We start from the raw sequence: 20,375 nt of genomic DNA, 5'->3' as shown, positions 1-20,375 counted from the left end.
GTGCAGGCCAAGGAATGGGGGAATGTTGAGCTCAAATGCATTATCTCCCACAGCCTTGGTAATGGTGTAAGGACCATTTCGGAGTGGTCTGAGTTTCCGATAGGCTCTGGTAAGGCATTCCTTTTGCAAATGCAACTAGAGTTTGTCGCCCACCTGAAACTTGTGTGGCACCCAATGTTGATCATGTCGCTGCTTGTACTTGGCATTTGATTTCTCCAGAATGTCATGGACCTGCTGGCGAATATGTTGGATGTGCTTAATGAAGCTATTTGCCTTATCTGTTTCGGACTGGACATGAGCCGAATCTGCGTGAGTAGCTGCAAATGGCATGGCCACATCAATGGGACATAGTGGCTGGAATCCCAAGCCCACCTGAAAAGGGTTGTGGCCAGTCGAGTTGTGGAGAGCCCGGTTGTAGCTGTGTTGAACATAGGGGAGGCTCTCGTCCCATGTGCGTGCGCCGTGGATGCTTTGAGTTGTACATGAGTAGAATGTGTATGATCATCCTGTTGACAACCTCTGTTTGGCCATTAGTTTGAGGATGAAGGCTCTGGACTTAGTGAGTTTGGTGTCCAGCATCGACCAGATACTGGACCAAAATGCACTAAGGAACCTGTTGTCCCGATCTAAGATGATAGACTGTGGGATCCCAAAGTGTACCCACACTCGTTCAAAGAAGAGTTTAGCAGTGGCTTCTGCTGTGATATTCTTCTTGCAGGCCGCCATAATGGCCATCTTCGAGAACCTGTCGACGACCACAAAAACACAATCATTTCCATGCTTAGTGGAGGGAAGGCCTGACATGTACATCATGGAGATGGATTCCCAAGGTCGGCTAGGGGTAGGCAGCGGGGTATAGAGGCCTTGCTTCTTGATGGTCGGTTTGGCAATGATGCAGGCAGTGCATGATCTGATGTACTTCCCGACATCTTGTCAAAGATTCGGCCAATAAAAATACTTCTACAGTACTACCACCATTTTTTCGACCCCGAAATGCCCAGCAGCCCAACTGTAGTGTGCTTCCCAAATCGTCTTGGCACGCTCGCTTGAAGGAACACAAAGGTGACCCAGGTGGCATAACAGGTCATCTTGGAGGTGAAAATCTAGAACGCGCTGACCCTCCAAGAGTGTCTGGTATGTGTGGCCGAATTCCGGGTCACTTTTGTAGAGCAGTGGCCAATCAGAAGTCTCGTGCCCACAAGAGTTGAGCACGGTGGTTAATGCCATGATCGGTGGTCAACTGAGGCAATCTGCAACATTATTGGTGTTGCCTTTCTTATACTTGATATTCAAATGGAACTGTTGCAGGTATGTGGACCACTTCTGATGGCGATCATTCTGCAATTTCCCTTGGGTCTATATGAACTGTAGGGGTCGGTGGTCTGTGTGGATGACCGTTTCCTTCCCCAAAATGTAACGCTTCCATTGTCGGAAGGCCTGCACAATGGAATACATTTCTTTGTCACAAGTGGGATACTTCCAAACTATGTATGAAAGTGTCTCACTGTGATATGCCATTGGATGCCCGTGTTGAGTAAGGACTGCCCCAACAGCATAGTCAGAGGCATCTGTCTCGACCTCAAATGGTTGTTGCAAGTCTGGTAATGCAAGAACTAGTGCCGAGCAGAGACGATCTTTCAACTCTGTGAATGCCTTCTGTTGAGATTCGGACCAAAAGAATTTTGCTTTCGCTCCTCCCTTGGTGACTTGACTCAAGGGCCAAGTGATATGAGAAATCCCAACACGAACCTGCGGTAGAAGTTGGCAAGGCCTAGAAAGCTGTGAAGCTCTGTCAGAGTGGTTGGAGATGGCCAATCCCAAATGACTTGGATCTTGGCTGGATCCACATGCACCCCCTGTTCATTAATGTATCCCAGATACTGAACCTGGGTCATGCCAAAAGTGCATTTCTCCAAATTGGCACATAACTTGTGTTGCCGCAGTGTTTGGAGAACCTGTCGGATGTGATGGAGGTGCTCTTCCCAACTCTGGCTGAAGATCAGGATGTCATCCAAGTATACCACTACAAATGAGTTGGTGAATGGCCGCAAGATGTCATCCATTAGCCTCATGAAGGTTGCAGGAGCATTTGTTAATCCGAAAGGCATAACCAACCATTCGAAAAGGCCCTCCTTGGCTTTGAAGGCAGTCTTCCACACGTCGGAGGGTTCGATTGGTACCTGGTGATATCCTGACTTCAAATCGATCTTGCTGAAATACTTTGCCCCCTTCAGTTGGTCCAGGAGGTCATCAATCAGTGGGATTAGGTACCTATTACGGACAGTGATCTTGTTCAGCGCCCGATAGTCAATACAGAGCCTCCAAGTCCCATCCTTCTTCTGTACCAACACGATCGAGCCCCCACAGGACGACGAACCTGGACAGATGTGACCTTTTTGCAGCAGCTCCTAAATGCCTCTTGATTTCATCGTTCTCCAAAACGGAGCGTCGATAGATTGGTCCATTGGGCAGCGGCGCACCTGGGGTCAGATCAATGGAGTGCTTGACTTAACAGTGTAGACGAAACCCTGCGGGGGAGGTGAAGATGTCCTCGTACTCCTCCACAACCTTGTCCATCTGTAGTTGTCGTGCGGAGGGGCCCTGTCTGGAGGTCGTGGTCACCGTCTTCTTCTTTCCTTGAGGGCTATCATCAGGAAAACAAATTTCCCGGTTTTGGAAATGAGCTTACTGCATTGTTTTGCAGTAACCAAAGAGATGGCGGTAGGCGGTGCTACCTCTGGTATCCTGTACAACTTATTTCCCAAAGTAACAATAACAACACGAGGCCTTGATTCATACACAACATGTCGCTTCCACAAGTATGGTTGTCCTAATAATACATCACAAACTTCAAGGGGAGCAATGTCACACAATACCTCATCCGTGAAGGGCTTGATGTTGTATGGAAGGCGACACTATTGGCTCACGCGAAGATCTCGTCCTTGGTGAAGCCACCCGATGGTGTACGGTTGTGGATGTGTTGTGGTCGGTAAGCCCAGCCGCTTCACGACCTCTGCCAAAATGAGGTTCTTTTGGCTCCCGCTGTCGACAATGAACTGTAGCGGGGAGCCCTTTACCCACATTTGGGAGTGGAAGAGATGCTCCTCCTCCTCTGGATCTTCGGGTTCCTCCTTCTGGATCTTTGTGGTGGCAACGGTGGCGTTGGGCTCCGCATCGATAATCTGCTTCCCTTTGTCATTCCCCTTATCGGGTTCTGACTCAGAGTCAGAACATGCATCTGATTCTGAAACCTTTAGCTTGGCCACCAATGACTGCTTGGCCCGACACTCACTTGTGTTGTGAGTGGAACTCTTATGGAACTCACACCACTTTCCCGTGTCCTTTTTCGGCTTCGCAGCGTTGTTCTTTGCTTGCAGCTTTGGCGAGTTGTCTTGGGCCACCCTGCCTTGGCTTTGTCCTTTGTTCTGCGGTTTGGGGGCACCTTTCCCTTGTTTCGGATTCGCAGATCCAAAGTCTCGCTTCTTCTGTTTAAACTTTTGCTCGACCTTGATGGCATATCGGTATGTCGTGCCGAGCGAGGAGATGTTCAGGAATTCTATTTCTTCCTAGATGTACTTGTGCAGGCAGCCATGGTATTTGAGTACCAAATGCTGCTCTGTATCCTTGATACCCAACTTTGTGCGAAGGGTATGGAAAATATTGGTAAACTCCGACACGTCTTGGTCCCTTCCCTACCACAGCATGGTCCACTTTATGTATTGATCCTCATAGCTTCCGACAGGGTAGTACTGCTCCTTGATGGCATCCCGGAATGAATTCCAAGTGGGTGCGGCTGAAAATAGTGAGCTTGTACTTTCATCCTTCTGCTCGCAGTAGGTTTCCCACCAATCCTTGACTTGGGGGGCTGCTTCGAGAAGAGCGAAAATAATCGTTTCCCGACTAGAAAAATCATGAACAGAAAAATAACCCTCTAGCACATTTAACCATTTATCGACAGCATCTGTGTCTATCTGACCCTCGAATATGGGGATTTCAAAATTAACTTGTACCTTAAACGGTGTGGCGTTTCCAGAGTTGTTGTTGGAAGCCGATGCGTCGCCCCTGGGTAGCCACTGAAGTATCTGGGCAAAGTTGTCCATCATCGCGTTCCTTTGTCACTCGAGTGCTTCTTTGAGCAACATTTTGATAGGATCTCCTGCCCCCTCGTCTTTCTTTTCATCCGCCATGGGAGGCCGTCGAGATTTGCATGGCTGGTCTTGCAAAGGTTCGACCAGTTCAAGCCCTAACTCCTCATATCCCGACCTCATTGAACAATAAGAGCAAACCCTAAACAACCAAAACCCTAACCCGAGGAGATGTAACACCAAGAGTTTATGGGCCCCGTTGGGGTGAGTTGGACAGCCAACTTCCTGGGGTCGCACCTTGGTCATATTATCTCCGTTTGACGCGCATGATAGCCCGTGGAAAGATCTCTCAGAGGACTACGACGCAAAAGATGATTTTAGATAGAAAATCGCTGGCGATTTCCCAAAAAACATCGTTTAGGGCCTCAAAACGGCTCCGGAAGTTTAGGACCCGAAAAACTGCGAAAAATAGTAAACTGTGCTATAATTAAGGAAACTGAAAAACTGAAAGAAGCAATGGTGGGGGTCCAAGTGGAATTAGCGGGTGGCCACCAATATCCACTTGGATCACTCTAGGAAGAACAAAGTTTGTTTATTTCAGGGAGAAGATGGGGATCGTGAAGAATCCATTTCAATAGTAGAAATGGATAAGTGTCGGGAGTTGTAGTGCAGCAGTTAGCAATCGCAGTGCTATGGGCAGCATAATGCAGCGTGTTGAGAGGGAGCTGCAGTACAGATGTAGCAGTGGCAGTGGCAGTGGCAGTGTCATGGGCAACAATACAGGAAGCAGTAGTGTAGGGGATGTGAGGCAGCAGGCCTAGCATCATCACAGGTACCGATGTAGAAGATCAGTGTAATGTTCTATGGTGAAGCATTGCTAGAGCACATTCCTCACTAAGAGGGAGTGTTGATTTTTGATAGCATTGGATGTGCTCTAGCCTTGAAATTTGGAGGAGAGGCTAAGGCACATGATATCTCCAAGACCCAAAAATCGTTTTGAGAAATTCCACCCGGATGAGGAGTTATTAAAATAATTAATATTTTTAATGGGCTCCTAAGTCTAAACTTAGGAAAATAAAAATATTAATGGATATTAATAAAGATAAGGGTGAGAAGCTTCTAAGAGATGAGGATCAAGTCTATTTTAATATTAGCTCTTGATTAGAGACTTAATATCGGTCGTTGATTCATCAACAGGAAAAGTATACGAGAAGACTTGAGGATCACTTGGGGATACATAGGCAGATACTCAATATCTCAAGGAAAATCGACTCTCAAGAGAAGGAGACCAATTTTAGAGGGAGAGTTGCAGGGTGGAGGAAGAGGAGGGCATCAGTAGCAGTCAGTGACTAAGGAGGAGGTGACGCAAGGACAGTGAGAGACAGTATAGAGGAAGACGCAGTCTAGAGGAGAGACGTAGCCCTCAAGCAAGTTGACGCAGAGGGACGCAGAGCCACTCAGGGCCACGCTGAGCCACATAGAGTGACGCAGAGGTGACGCAGGAGTGGGAGAAGGGTCTCCAAAGTGTCAGAAAGTCTCAGGTGTTTTCTTTCAATTTCTCTGTAAAATCATTCCTTGTACAAGCAATGTTCCACCAAGTCTCCGGGACGGGGAGACGCGGGTGCGGGGAGACACACAAAGGGGACGTGTGGGAGAACCCTGAAATTTTAGGGAAATTTAGGGGAGACGGGGAGACATCGAGGTATATATAATATAATTTTTAATTATATATATGTATATAATTTTGAAATTTTCATGTTCATATTCATTGTTCAATAATGCTAATTCATCAAGATTCAATAATAAAATTCAATATGAAATATTCAAATACAATGTACATTGATCCATATCATTCATCATTCATCAATCATCATTCTATAATTTACATCATTCTATAATTTACTGTTATATTGAATCATTGATCTAAAAATTAAATTGAAAATTTTGAATTCATCATTCATCATTCTAGTCTTCTAGATTCTAAATTGAACACTAAATTAAAATTTTCAATTTATATAACTCAAAGTTTCAAACTCAAAAATAGTTCAGAGTGAAGAGTCGGTCATCAATATCTAGTGTCACAACTCAAATGTTAAAAGTTAAAACTTAAAAGTAAAAATGGAAAAAAAAAATTAAAAAAAATTGCAGTCAAACTCACTGTGTACAGTCTGGAGCAGCTGCGTGGAAGTTTGGACTTTGGAATAGCGTTACACTTTACACTGTACAGGCTTACAGTTACAGCAAAGATGCCGGCTGGGTGGAGGACGATGGTATAGCAGCAATGCTGCCTGCGTGGAGGGTTTGGCACAAGTTAAAACAATTTAATAATTAATAATAACATTAAATAATACATGGCCCGATTAGTGAAGGCTGAGAAGCCCAACGAAACCACCTCAGAGACAGCAAAAAATCCACAAAATTACTTCACAAAATCACCTCAGAAACGAGTTTTCTTGTTTGAATACGCTGCTGCCTGCCGCCTGGGTGGGAGGATGCCACTGCAAATTTGCTGAATCGTTGAATCAGAATCTTGATACGCTGCCGCCTGATGCCACTGCTGTTGAACTTGAAACTTGATACGCTGCGTGGGAGGATGCTGCCCAGTGCCTGCCGCTGCTGTCACGGAAGTTTATATTGGAATTCCTCCGCACCTCCTCAAACAACAATGCTCCCACCATACGTTGCTGCCTGCCGTTGCGTGGGAGGAATGCCTCTGTTAATACGTTGCGTGGGAGGATGCCGCTGCCACTGCTGTTAATAGTGATACCTTGCTGCCTGCCGCCTGCGTGGAGCAAGAACTGCAAGTTTTCAACTGTTCGTAAGCGCTGAAGCCTGAACCTAACAGCAAGCCGCTGCGTGGACTGGGAGGATGCGCTGAAGGTTTGAAGAGAAAATGGAAGAAAAAAAATGCGTTGAGGGGTAAACCGTAAGAGCATAATGATTCATGAATGGCGGCAAGTGAAAACTAAAAACTTGAATTAAGTTTTAACCCTAACTTTTCAATATTAATGTAATTTTTTATTTGTAATTATTAATTTAGTTTATTTTTATTTTTTATGTTTTTTTAATAAATTAATTTTCATTTTTTTTTTTATAAAGGGTAATTAGACAAAAATGAAGGGGGACGCCCAGAAGAACCCCATTTTCGGGGGGACGCCCAGAAGAACCCCATTTTTGGGGGGGACGCCCAGAAGTACCCCTTTCGGGGAGTCGAGTCTCCCACACTGGGGAAACGCACCCCCTTGCGTCTCCCCGAGTCTCCCCAAAAGGGGGACGTGGGGAAACGCACCCCCGAGAGTCTCCCCGTCCCGGGTGCGCGGGGTGCGCGCACCCCACCCTGGGGGACGCGTCCCCGTGGAACACTGTGTACAAGCGATTGTTGCTGAATATTAATAAAACCCTCATCTGCCGCACCAGTTTTACCGCATTGGATTTTTCTGGGGACAATTTCCAAAAACAATTGTGTTGATGTGATTGGTTCTTGTGCATGTATTTTCTCTGTGTAATTATGTGATAACTGCAGTAGAATTTATTTTAATATTTACTTACGGGATTTCGTAAATAACTTATTGTGAAAATAAGTAGGTGAAATAAATCAGTTGTTGCAGTAGAATTCCAGTTTAGAAATTCACACTGACACAGAGGGTAGCACAAAAATAGTTGGGGTTAGCTAGTCTTGTGTCGGATCAGCCGGAATTCTGCCGGGTGAAGTGAGGTAAAACTCACTCAGATTTCCTGCTAGTATTTTCTCTGTAAAGGATTGTTAGATGAGCATCCTAGATTTGTATTCAGATGTTTCTCCTGCATAATAATGAAACCCTCAGAACGACTGCACCAGTTTTCCCGCATTGGGTTTTTCTGGGGACTATTGTGTCCAAAATAAGTGTGTCCTATGTATCTTGTTCTTTCCTCTATTTTTTGTTTCATGAGATCGAATATTTAATTAGTGTACGTTGCAAAAGTAATTTGCTTCAGTATTCAAAAGAATAACATGATGAATGTAATTTTTAAAAAATCAAATAGGTGAAGTAGATTCAGATTTGCTGCAATAGGGGTTCCTTGAACTAGGAATTTTCACATTCTAGCCACGCAATTTGGTGGAGAGGCTAGAATACATGAGATCTCCAAAACCCGAAAATCGTTTTTGGAAATTCCACCTAGAGATGGCTTAATTAGATTATTAACTAGTTTTTTAAATATTTCCTAAGTCTAAACTTAGGGAATATGGTTAATTAATCAGAATTAATTAAGTCAAGGTGAGAATCATCTAGAAACTCATACGAATCAACCTCAAGATGATCCTAGCCATTGATTAAGATTTAATCTTGGTCTTTGGAGTCCCAACAGAGGATTATAAGAGGAAGTCGATGGGCACTTGGAGAAGACACCTTTGTAGTTCGATTTTCTTGGCAGATCGATTTCTAGAGAGCAGCAGCAGTTGCCGGAGAGCCAGAAATCGAAGCAGGGTGAGTGACGGGCAAAGACAGTTATCCGAAGTAAGTTTTCTGGATCCGCAAAGGTAATAGCAAGGGGCCGAGTAATTTCCAGTGAGGCAGCGCAAAGGACTGCGCAGTTGCTTCAGAGAAGCAATTCGATTTAGTTGGAGAGAAATTCATTTTCAGTTCTAGAGGTCGGGCAAAGGTTCCAGAGTGCCGGAGAAGCGATTTCCTCAGCAGAGACAAGCAAAACGACTTCATCAGAGGCAGTTTAAAGGCTAGACATCATAGGGTCTGCGCAAAGCAGCGCAGACACTGACGCAGAGGGTCTAGGAGGACGAGTATCTAAAGAGAAGTTGTGTCGGGATTGCTTGTGGAAGAAGGGTAATTCCCTAAGATAATTTTGCCAAGATTTTCTTGCTATTTGGATTGCCAATTGGGCATCCATAGATTGTACTCAGATTTCACTATTGCATAGTAAAATAAAATCCTTGACAGGGAGATTTGGGGAGTTCGGGCTAAGGAGAAATAAAGAGGCTTGGAGGAGTGATTTGCAGGGGTTGGAGGAGACTTTTCCAGTAATTGATTGGCCTTCTACAGCATAATTCTTTCTACAAGGCGTTTTCCCGGCTAGTTAGAACCATACACATTTCTTGGGGTCACCGGGGCACGTTGGATTCAACCCAAATCCTTTCTACATTTTTGAGGGTTTATTGGGAGGAGTCTCCGACTAATTTTATAGAATTTTTCGGGCAATATTCGGGCCTGAAATCCTCATTCTTATAGTAGGGAAAATTGCTAGTTAGATGGGGAATCTGCATCACTTGGTGGGCTCAGTTTTGGTTTGGAGTTGGGCCAAACCCTTTCTAGGTATTTCTAGGGTTTTGGAGGGGAGTCCATGGCTACAATTTTAGGGTGATCCGAGCATTCTTTAGGGCAGAATCTTCTGTCCCATTCCAGCAGCAGTACCAGTAATTTTCTGTGTAGTGCGTAGTACTAGTTTGGGCTAGTATTTCCTCCAAATCAAAGTTGTACTACATGGGGTTTGCATAGCTTGCATAGCAAGCCCAGGTTTCAAAACTTCAACTCATTTTAGGTACTATTTTATCATAAAATTAATAAAATGGCTCAGATTGTGTTGTTGGACATTTTGGTGTTTTAATTATTGTGTACGAGTTCCAGCTAATTTACTGTTCCTACTACATTACTTGGTATTAGCTATTAAATTCCAATTAGGAATATTACAGTGGTATCAGAGCATGATCTTGGCCAGTTGTGGGGTAGCAAGCAAGATCATGGAAGATTTGGGCATGTATGCACTGTGATGGGTGAACCATAGACAAACCCATGGCTCAAGGGAGAGTGAGTAGCATTGAGGGAAAAATTACCCTCACCCACTTTGATGGTTCAACTAGGAGTTCTGTCAGAAAATGGGTAGAAGAATTGGACACATTTCTAGCTAAACCCCATGAGGGAGGCAAATGCTATTAGACATGCCACTTTGCACTTGGATGGAGATGTTATGGAGTGGTGGTACCGAGGGTTGATCCCTTTGGGTCATGCACGTATCACATCCTACATAGAGTTCACATGGAAGCTTGTGAAGAGATTTGACCGAGAGGACAAAAAACCCCCTCAAAGGGAGTGGACAAGACGAGGACAGTTAGAGGGTGAGACCAGGGGGCGTTTTTGCTAGTGGAGACCGGGCTTTAGATGTCAGGAGCTTGAGGAGGAGGTTGAGCAGGAGCATACACAGGATGGTGAGGGGCACATTGAAATATTCAGTGTGGCACAGGAATCACCATTGTTGGAGACCTCTTTGATAGCACCAGTTGACACCTTGATGGAGAGAGTAGAGCATACACCCATAGAGCCATTTGTTGATGAGGTGTCATTCCCAGTTGAGGTGCTAGGAGACATAGAGGTCCCCGAAGCCTTAACTGAGTTCCCATATAGCAGCCGCCTACAGAAGCATGGAGAACACACATAGGGACGTGAGCTAGTCATGGAAGGGCGGGTTGTGACTCATGATGAGCCCATGGTGGAGGAGGACGAGTAGTCATCTTTTGGGTCAGTCACTTATTTAGAGCATACAAATGCATAGACCGTCACCAGAGCCACAATACTTCCAGACAATAGCTCTCTTCAGGTTTATATAGATGGGACTTGCAACATTGCTAGGCTACCTCTGCACAACGAAAAGGAGATGTAGAATTACCCCAACAAATTTTATGTACCAACCAGGTCAATGAGATGAGGAGACATGAGCTACACAAGGAACAACATTTGCAAGATGGGCGACTGTTTTCGTGTATGGTTGTTCGTGCATTTGATCCCTCTCAAGGTTGGTTGGCGAGAGATATTGAGTTGGTATTCGGTGGAGCTAGTTAGGAGGTTAGATGCATCCATGGCCATAGTTCAACAGAGGCTATGGATTACCAGAGGGGCTAAAGGGCCAAACTATTGTTGGGATCTAGGTGGGATTCTCCATCACATTGTGGAGTCGGTAGGTGATGGTAGTAGCTGCATGATGGAATCGGTTGTTGGGTGCACACACCATTTCATATCCCCTGCAGAGTTTCTAACAGCACTAGTGACAAAATGGATTGACAGGGGAGCAGGCAGATTTCATGAGTTGTCATGGCATGTTGGGCATTTATGGGATTGTAGGATGATTAGCCTACTTTGACAAAAGTTGATAGGAGGAGGTGGCATCAGCAAGACACCAAACAGGGTATTGTATAGAGGCGGTACTCTCTCAATGGTATATTGGGCACAAGAGCTACTGAGGATAGGCTCAGTAGTGTTATTCACGTTAGCATTGTGAAAATTTTTGAATCTAACAAATCAGAAATCCTACTGCAGTAAACTGATTTGCATCACCTACTTGTGTTCTTCATTTTAACCAGTTATTTTCAGAATTATTCAAGAAATATTAATGCAAATACACTACAGCCTAAACCAATATATAGATCAAGTACTGAAAAAATAAATGAGACAACCACACAAAGGACACACTTATTTTTGGACTATAAGTCCCCAGAAAAACCCAGTGTGGGAAAACCGTTGCAGTAGATATGAGGGTTTTATTATTATGCAGATTTCTGAATACAACTAGGGTGCCGAATTCAGCTCACCCAACAGAGAATAGACCTGGCGGAAGTACCTCTATCCAGAGACAGATATTTTGGCGAATCCAGCAACTAGAAGAACAAACCCCATATGTGGTTGCGCTGTCCCCAATGGTGTGCAGGGATCGTTGCTCCCAGCTTTGCGATGGAACTACGTCACCTCCTCTAGGAGTTGTGTCACCCTCTCGGTGAGCCTTCCTGCCTCAGAAATCAATCTGCTAATCAATGCCTAATCTGCCTCATAGAAACCTCAGCGCTGCCTCTATGTGAATATGCCAGCCCTCCAGCCTCTGCGTCACCCTCCTAGAGCTACACTGTCTCTCCCTGATGCTGCGTTGCCCCTCTATTATGTATTCTCGGCCTTGGATGAAAGTCCCGCTGCTGAAATGCCCCTCTTTGCACTAGAAGCTTACTCCCAAATTCTCAGCAAACCACGCCCCAGAATTTCGATCTAGCTCAAGTGCTCCTCTCCCTGTGTATGTTCTCCAACTAACCCCAAGCCTTCCTTTATACTTTTCCTGTTGAGAAATCAAAGGTCGTGACCTAATCTCTAATCAACGGCTAAAGATCAAATTAGACTTGATCCTCGTCTCTTAGAAGCTTCTCACACATATTTACATTAATTCACTTTAATTATCTTAATTTCCTAACTTAGGCGCCATTAAAAATAATTAATTATTGAAAAACATGCACTCCGGGTGGAATTTCTCCAAAGGATTTCTGGGTCTTGGATATCTCATGTGTTCTAGCCCCTCCACAAAATTTCGGAGCTAGAGCACATCCGATGCTACCCAAAAATCAACACTCCCTCTTAGCGAGGAATGTTCTCTAGCAATACTTCCCAACAGAAGTATCACAGTAATCCACGGCATCAATCCTCTGCGCTGTTGATGCTCGACCTACTTCCCTTCATCCACTGCGCCACTGTAATCTGTAATGTTGCCCATGACAATACCACTGTCACTGTTGCATCTATACTGCGGCTCCCTCTCAATATGTTGCACCATGCTGCCCATAGCACTGCCACTGCTAATTGTTGCACTGCAACTCAGTTGCTAAGAAGTAAGCAACTGAAAAATCCACCCAAAATTTGACATGCCAATCAGTCTGGATGCCCCTTGACACTGAAGCTACCTCTGCTACTAATTTGTGCCAACCCTCTAATGCTACTGCGCTGATGTTGTATCTTCTTTGTGCCTTCTGCACTACTGCAACACTCCACTACGTTGCTTCCAACTTTGGCACTCTAGCTCTGCCACTATTGCTCCATCATCCCTCACACCAACTGACTCTCATCATTCTGCTACTATCATTAAGGGCTCCCGTAGCCGTATGTGATCCAAGAGTTTGGGCACCTCAAGGATCTTTCCCCCTTATGTAGTCCTCCCAACTACAGCTCAATATCGCCCCACCTCTTCTCTAGAGGTGCATGAGCACTCATGGCGCAATCATCATCGTCCTCTTTGTCAGCTTGCGCTGGAGCAGCCTTTGAGTCAGACTTCTCTTCTTTGCCCTTCTTCCGAGGGCACTGTATGGCGAAATGACCCATTTCTCCACATCTGAAGCATCTGACTTTGGATATGTCCTTCTTCTTTCGTTTTTGTTGCCCTTGTTGTCCCGCTGATGCGAGAGCCGCATCCTCCTCTTCCTCCTTGATTTTGACCCCTTTGCTGCTGCTTCCCGCCTTGGTCCATCGTCTGATCTCTTCCTGTCAAAGAGCTGCCCACATCTCCTCCCAACTAGGAAGAGAAGCCCTGCCCAAGATGCTTTGGACAAAGGCTTCCTAGTCTTTAGTGACTGCATTCAGGGCAATCCTAACCATAAATTCAGCATCTGGTGTAACCCCAACGGAATATCGCTGATCACGGATCCTTTGCAACCTAAAAAGGAAGGGATCAATTTCTTCTTCCTTCTGCATCTGAAATTGTCTCATCTGACTCTCGAGCAACATCTTCCGCTGAACGGAAGTTCCCTTGTACAATGTGGTCAAGGCCTCCCACATTTCCCTTGCTGTGTCTTTCTCAGCAATATGTGGGATCACATGATCCTTGACCCCATCCACGATCATGCACTTTGCTTTTGCCTGAACCTCCTCGTACTTCTTGAGAGGATCAGCATTAACCGGAACAGCAACCATCCTCAAGGCATAATCCTTGATGCAATTTTTATACAAAACTACTAGGATCTTGGCCTTCCAAATGACGAAGTTGGATGCTCCATCCAACCTGTCTTGATCCCTCAGTCCGTTAACGGCCATCTCTGCTCAAATAAATGTCGAACTGGTTCTCTTCTCCCTCTTTCGTTGTTGCCCCAACAAAACTCGGATCTGGATTTCTATGGTGCTAGAAATCCTCCAAGGAACAAGCTCCCTCTGAATTTCGATTTCCTTCACGAAAATCCTTCTGCCAACCACTGTCGAACCACCCCTCTGATCTTTCTTTCATGTTGCTCAGCATTGGACCTAGATTTCTTGGCAAGAAATCTTCTAAGGCACTAATTCCCTCTACTTTGCTTCTGCCCCATTAGGTATTGTTCTACACCAACAGAATCAACACCCCACCAGCAACTCCAAATGAAATTTGCGCTGCACCTCTAGCCACGGCAACCAGAAAAAACGAGACTCAATTGTCTCTACACTAGCCCAATAACCACTGCGCTGCCCTCTGCAGCAACAGCGTCACCCAATCGGGCTAACGCAGGCTCTGCGTGAGCCTCCCTTGGTGACTGCATCACCCCTCCTCTGCTCTCTTGGCCTGAAATTGCGTTGTCTCTCGGGACAGTTGTCTTCACGCATGGAATTTCCTCTATCCTTTCGTTGATGGCTTCAGTCCTCCTTGATCTGCAATCCCTCTGATACCATGTGAAAATTTCTTAATCTAACAAATCATAAATCCTACTGCAGTGAACTAATTTGCATCACCTACTTGTGTTCTTCATTTTAGCAAGTTATTTTCAGAATTATTCAAGAAATATTAATGCAAATACACTGCAGCCTACACCAATATACTAACCAAGTACTGAAAAAATAATGAGACAACCACACAAAGGACACACTTATTTTTGGACTAAACATCCCTGGAAAAACCCAGTGTGGGAAAACCGGTCCAGCGATATGAGGGTTTTATTATTATGCATATTTATGAATACAACTAGGGTGCCAAATCTGGCTCACCCAACAGAGAATAAACCCGGCAGAAGTACCTCTATCCGGAGACAGATATTTTGGCGAATCCAACAACTAGATGAACAAACCCCACAGGTGACTGCATTGTCCCCAGTGCTGTGCAGCGATGGTTACTCCCAGCTCTGCGTTGGAACTGCGTCACCTCCTCTAGGAGCTGTGTCACCCTCCCGGTGAGCCTTCCCAGCTCAGAAATCAATCTACTGAATCGATGCCTGATCTACCTCACAAAAACCTCAGCGCTGCCTCTATGTGACTGTGTCAACCCTCCAACCTCTGCGTCACCCACCTGGAGCTGTGTTGTCTCTCCCTGGTGTTGCGCTGCCTCTCTATTATGTATTCTCGGCCTTGGACGAAAGTCCCACTGCCGAACTGCGCCTCTTTGCCCTAGAATCTTACTCTGAAATTCTCAGCAAGCCACGCCCCAGAATTTCGATCTAGCTCAAGTGTTGCTCTCCCTGTGAGTGTTCTCCAACTAACCCCAAGCCTTCCTTTATACTTTTCCTGTTGAGAAATCAACGGTCGTGATCTAATCTCTAATCAACGGCTAAGATTAAATTAGACTTGATCCTCGTCTCTTAGAAGCTTCTCACCCATATTTACATTAATTCACTTTAATTATTTTAGTTTCCTAAGTTTTAACATAGGCACCATTAAAAATAATTAATTATTTGAATAACATGCACTCCGAGTGGAATTTCTCCAAACGATTTCTTGGTCTTGGAGATTCAGGGGTGTATAGGGGTATGCAGTGGTGTGCAGTGGTGTGCAGGGTTGCATCATGGTGTAGGAGGAGCGGTTCAAATCTTAGTGCATTCGCTCATAGAGTGACAAACACATCAATACAAGAGGGATACCAGTTGATCTAGGATGATGCAACAGCATGTAGCAGGATCCGGCAGTGCATAGAGATGTGTGATTGGGTACAGTTGCATGCCAGGAGACACGAGGATACATGATTATATGCAGTAGAGTGCGGGGTTGCACTGTGGGCAGAGGGAGTGTTACTAGCAGGGAGATTCCTTGACGAGGATGTCAGGCATCTCATTGGGGTGGACATACCCAGGTTGGGAGACCGTATCGGTCATGGGACGGGCCGAGAGTGTCCACACGAATTCTTGATCATACCCATCAAAACCCACGCATCTTCCACTCATTGGCACCTGGTGCAGTTGAGGGGAGCCTTATTGTGTTTGATCTAGACGCATAGTGTGGATAGCAAGACTTGGGGGATTTTCCTAAGACGACACTATGAGATTCAATGTCTCAGGGGCACGATAGACATTCTACAATGGAGGAGCAGGGTCGGTGCACGAGTTGATAGCCACAAGTTGGGAGATGAGGTGATCTTCTGCAGGGGTGGCATATCGTTCATCATTAAGCCTACACCTGGGCAGTTGGTCACGGGGGAGACATGTGCCACTCTTTCCACGGGGCATGTCGGGATCCTGCATGAGCAGAGGATACCATGTATGATTGAGGTAGTTTTCCAATGGGTGTCCAGGCTCCAGACATTATATTGGCACATTATCAAGAGGGTGGATGGCAAACTTAGTGGTGATGGTTGGCAGGAGCAGGATGGATCCACATACATTGAGTCAATTGCAAGTATCGGAAACCCATCTATTCGCTGCATCCAGGGGGTAGCTCTTTGGAACATGAGGTTTCCAGCGTTATCAGTACTATGCAGTGGCAGGCATAGGGCAGTTTAGCATGCATCAGATTAGTTCATGATATATGGAGCATATATATTGATTGCATGCACGGACAAGAGACGAGGCACAGATCGATTCCAACAATTGTCAGAGCTATGTCGCAACAGGTCGGGCTATGGGATTCGAGGACTCAGTTGGTTGATATATCACTCTGTCTCATGATGAGCGAAATCATGGCAGAGAGTGATTTAGTTCACTCTTGGGTTGACATATGGGGGTTTGCAGAGGCCTTCATCGTATGGCGAGGTAGGCTTTCCCTGTTGCTGCACAAGTTCAGGGTTAACTTTGGATGGGTAGGCTTGGCATCATGGAGATGCCTGGACGGGATGTATTTGGCATTTGTCAGTATTTCACCACTGGGTTCCAAGAGAGGAGGATACGGTATGCGCATGATGGGTAGTCAGTTGTAATCAGAGTGGTGCAACATCGCCTTTATGGCATCTTTTTGAGATCAACATGGGACCCTAGTATGAAGGATTCATTTATGACAGGATGGTGCAAGGATTCAGGGTGACTCAGTGGCACATTTGGGACCCCAGTATTGTTTGCAGTGATAGTTTGGTCAGTAGAGAGAGAGCGCTTGTTCGAGCATTGCTTGAGGACAAGCAATTTTTGGCGGGGAGGACTATAATATCCCCAATTTTGTGAGCATGGGAGTCACTAAGGAATTTTTCCCAATTTTAGTAATATTAATTAAAAAGGGGAAAATATTATTGGAGAAAGGTGGCTAGTATTATTTTATCGGAGAATAGCGACAAATTATTATTTTATTAAATGGTGGCAAAAGTGACTTAGTGGAAAATGGCCCCACCAATAAAATAATTTCAAAAAAAGGAGTCTAGAGGCATGAGGAGAAATTATAAAAGGAGGATGGACTCATTTTGTGGATTATCTTTGGTCATTTTACAATTTCAACATTAGTTCTCTTGAGCTGCTTAGCCAAGACAACCATGTTGTTCAGCACAAGGAATTTCCGAGCGGGAATTCCACCTCTACCTTCAGTGAACTTCGAGTGTCACCCTAGGGGAGTAAGAAGGAGTCCATCTCAGGGCTTCTCTAGGAGCTACATTGCAGACTATTTCTAGCTGGAGCATGCTTCTCTTAGGGCACAAAAGGAAATTCGAAGGGGCTGAGAGAAGCTAGCAAATAGTGGAGTTTTGGCTAGAGAATTTGCAGAGATTTATCCATAGGGAGGGCGAGTTTTTCCTTGGTGATTTGCAAGGCTAAGATTGTTGCATTTTGGAAAGCCGAATTTATCTATTTCAGGGGTTTCTAGACAACGACTGTGCAAACATTTTGACAGGGAGATTTGGGGAGTTTGGGCTAAGGAGAAATAAAGAGGCTTGGAGGAGTGATTTGCAGGGGTTGGAGGAGATTTTTCCAGTAATTGATTGGCCTTCTACAGCAGAATTCTTTCTACGAGGCGTTTTTCCAGCAAGTTAGAACATACACATTTCTTGGGGTCACCGAAGCACGTTGGATTCAACCCAAACCCTTTCTGGAGTTTTGTGGGTTTATTGAGAGCAGTCTCCGACTAATTTTATAGATTTTTTCGGGAAATATTCAGGCCTGAAATCCTCATTCTTATAGCAGGGCGAATTGCTAGTTAGCTGGGGAATTTGCATCACTTGGTGGGCTCAATTTTGGCTTGGAGTTGGGCCAAACCCTTTTGGGTATTTATGGGGTTTTGGAGGAGTCTATGGCTACAATTTCAGGGTGATTCAAGCATTCTTCAAGTCAGAATCTCTAGTCCCATTCCAGCAGCAATAACATTAATTTTCTAGGTAGTGCGCAATACCAGTTTGGGCTAGTATTTCCTCCAAATCAGAGTTGTACTACATGGGGTTTGCATAGCTTTCATAGCAAGCCCAGGTTCCAAAACTTTAGCTCATTTTATGTACTCTTTTATCATAAAATTAATAAAATGGCTCAGATTGTGTTGTTGGACATTTTGGTGTTTTAATTTTTGTGTATGAGTTCCAATTTATTTATTGTTCCTAGTCCATTGTTTGGTATTAGCTGTTAAGTTCCAATTAAGAATATTACAACCTGGATACAACTTTGGCAATTTAATATATCAGCTCTGTCTGCAAGATGAGGATGATCTCAGCCCAATAAGATTAATCTGGTCCATAAAGAACACAATCTGACCATAGAGAATAACACGGCCCAACAAAGATGAATTCTATCTTGACCATTCGGCCTCCAAGAAATTTGGCCCAGCACAACACTTCGGCCTCCAAATATGAAGAAGATTCGGCCCTCCTGAGTAATTCGATCCACTAAAGATAAGCTCTGCCTCCAAGTAAACTCGTCCCCTTCAGGAAATGATCTCAATCTCTGATGAATGCGGCCCTCCAAAAGTCTAACACATCCTCCAAGTGAACTCGGCCCCTGTAGAAGATGAACTTGGCCTCCAATTAATTTGGCCCTCTAGACGACACCTTGGCATATAGTGGATGTACTCGGCCTGTAGATGATAAACTCAGCCTTTAGTAATTGGTCTCCAAGATGAATGACTCAGCCACCAGAAATTGGCCCCCTCAAAAGAATAATTTGGCCTCCACGAGAAGCATTGAGCCTCTGCAAAGGAATTCAATCTCTAAAGGATTCATCCTTCACAAGATGAATTCAGCCTGCTCAAAGATGTATTTGACCCTCCTACAATAATGAATTTGGCCTCCTTCTGGACAAGGAATTTGGCCTCAACAATCTCCTGTAATACAAACTCGGCCTCCAAATGATGAACTCGATCTTCAGCAACAAACCCCAAACCTGCAAATCACTAAGTACAAATGGAAGACCTGATGTGATCTCCCCTCAGAGACAACTAGTGTGGCACTCTAGGTCCACCGAAATCAGCTAAAGAGCCAACTAGGGTGGCGCTCTAAGTCCATCAAAATTCGCTGAAGGATTTCACTTGAAACCCTCAAACTAGATCCACTTGAGCCCTAGACAATTCTCCAAAGATAATAAAAAATCAGAATGCTTGATAAACGACATCCTTTCCCTTTTTAAAGATTTGTCAGGCCGAACCTTCTCCAATCTTCTAGAAATCCCCTTTTTTATTATTTTTTATTGATCAAGTCACTTATTTTCTCGAAGTGACTTTTTCCCCTTTTTATTCAATAATATTTTTTCCCTCCTTTTTGTTTAATAATAATATCATACAGTAAAGATGGGCAATATTCCTTTGTCTCCTTAGCAACTTCCCTTTTTGCTAGCCTAAAGGAGACAATTAAGCTAGTAGGAAGGGTATCTCCGTGCTCAAGTAATTGGGGGCATTACACATTGGGTTATACAGTTAGTATTTACTATTAATAAGTAGCAAAGCTTCATGCACATGTAGCAGAAATGTTCACTATTAAAGAATTTTCCTACACATCCAGTTTCCAAAGTATCCTATTGCAAAAGTCATGTATTGTAAGTCAAAATCATAACATAACATGTATTGTAAGTCCAAGTCTATAGTCATGCATTTTCACTGTTCATCATTTTAATGGGAACAATAATGCTATTAGTATCAATTACATACAAAAATTTGGTATAAAGTAAATAGCCTCCAACCAATTTTATGAATCAATGGCCATGACCTCAAAAAAAAAAAATACCTTTATACCAACTATTGCCAAAAGGGTAAGATCCTCTTCAGGAATTTCCCATGATTGGCGTTGCTCTTCATCAGGCACACTATCAAGATCATATTTCATGTAAGCAAAAGCAATGCATCGCAATGCAGCTGCAGCCATCCCCACAATGTTTTTCCTAAACATATCTGCCTGCAATAAAGGACGCAAACTTCCATAAACTCACGTTGAGTAGGAAAT

The 20,375-nt window shown here is 44.5% G+C and overlaps 1 protein-coding gene across 1 annotated transcript in view; it reads right to left on the bottom strand.

The window, feature by feature from the left end:
• Positions 1-20,375, bottom strand: part of LOC149241474 (calcium-transporting ATPase 8, plasma membrane-type-like) — a 209,618-nt gene that overhangs the window by 74,879 nt on the left and 114,364 nt on the right. The window contains exon 22 of the mRNA XM_089370556.1: positions 20,160-20,327. Within this exon, the coding sequence (XP_089226682.1) occupies positions 20,160-20,327 (168 nt within the window). The remainder of the gene's footprint in view (positions 1-20,159; positions 20,328-20,375) is intronic.

This window comes from Pinus tabuliformis, chromosome 8 (genome assembly GCF_031772625.1).
Source record: "Pinus tabuliformis cultivar Carrire ecotype Pingquan chromosome 8, CPIR1, whole genome shotgun sequence".
In the NCBI taxonomy this organism is placed as follows: Eukaryota; Viridiplantae; Streptophyta; class Pinopsida; order Pinales; family Pinaceae; genus Pinus; species Pinus tabuliformis.
The sequence above is the reverse complement of the archived record's forward strand: the minus strand, read 5'-3'. Positions and strand labels throughout refer to the sequence as shown.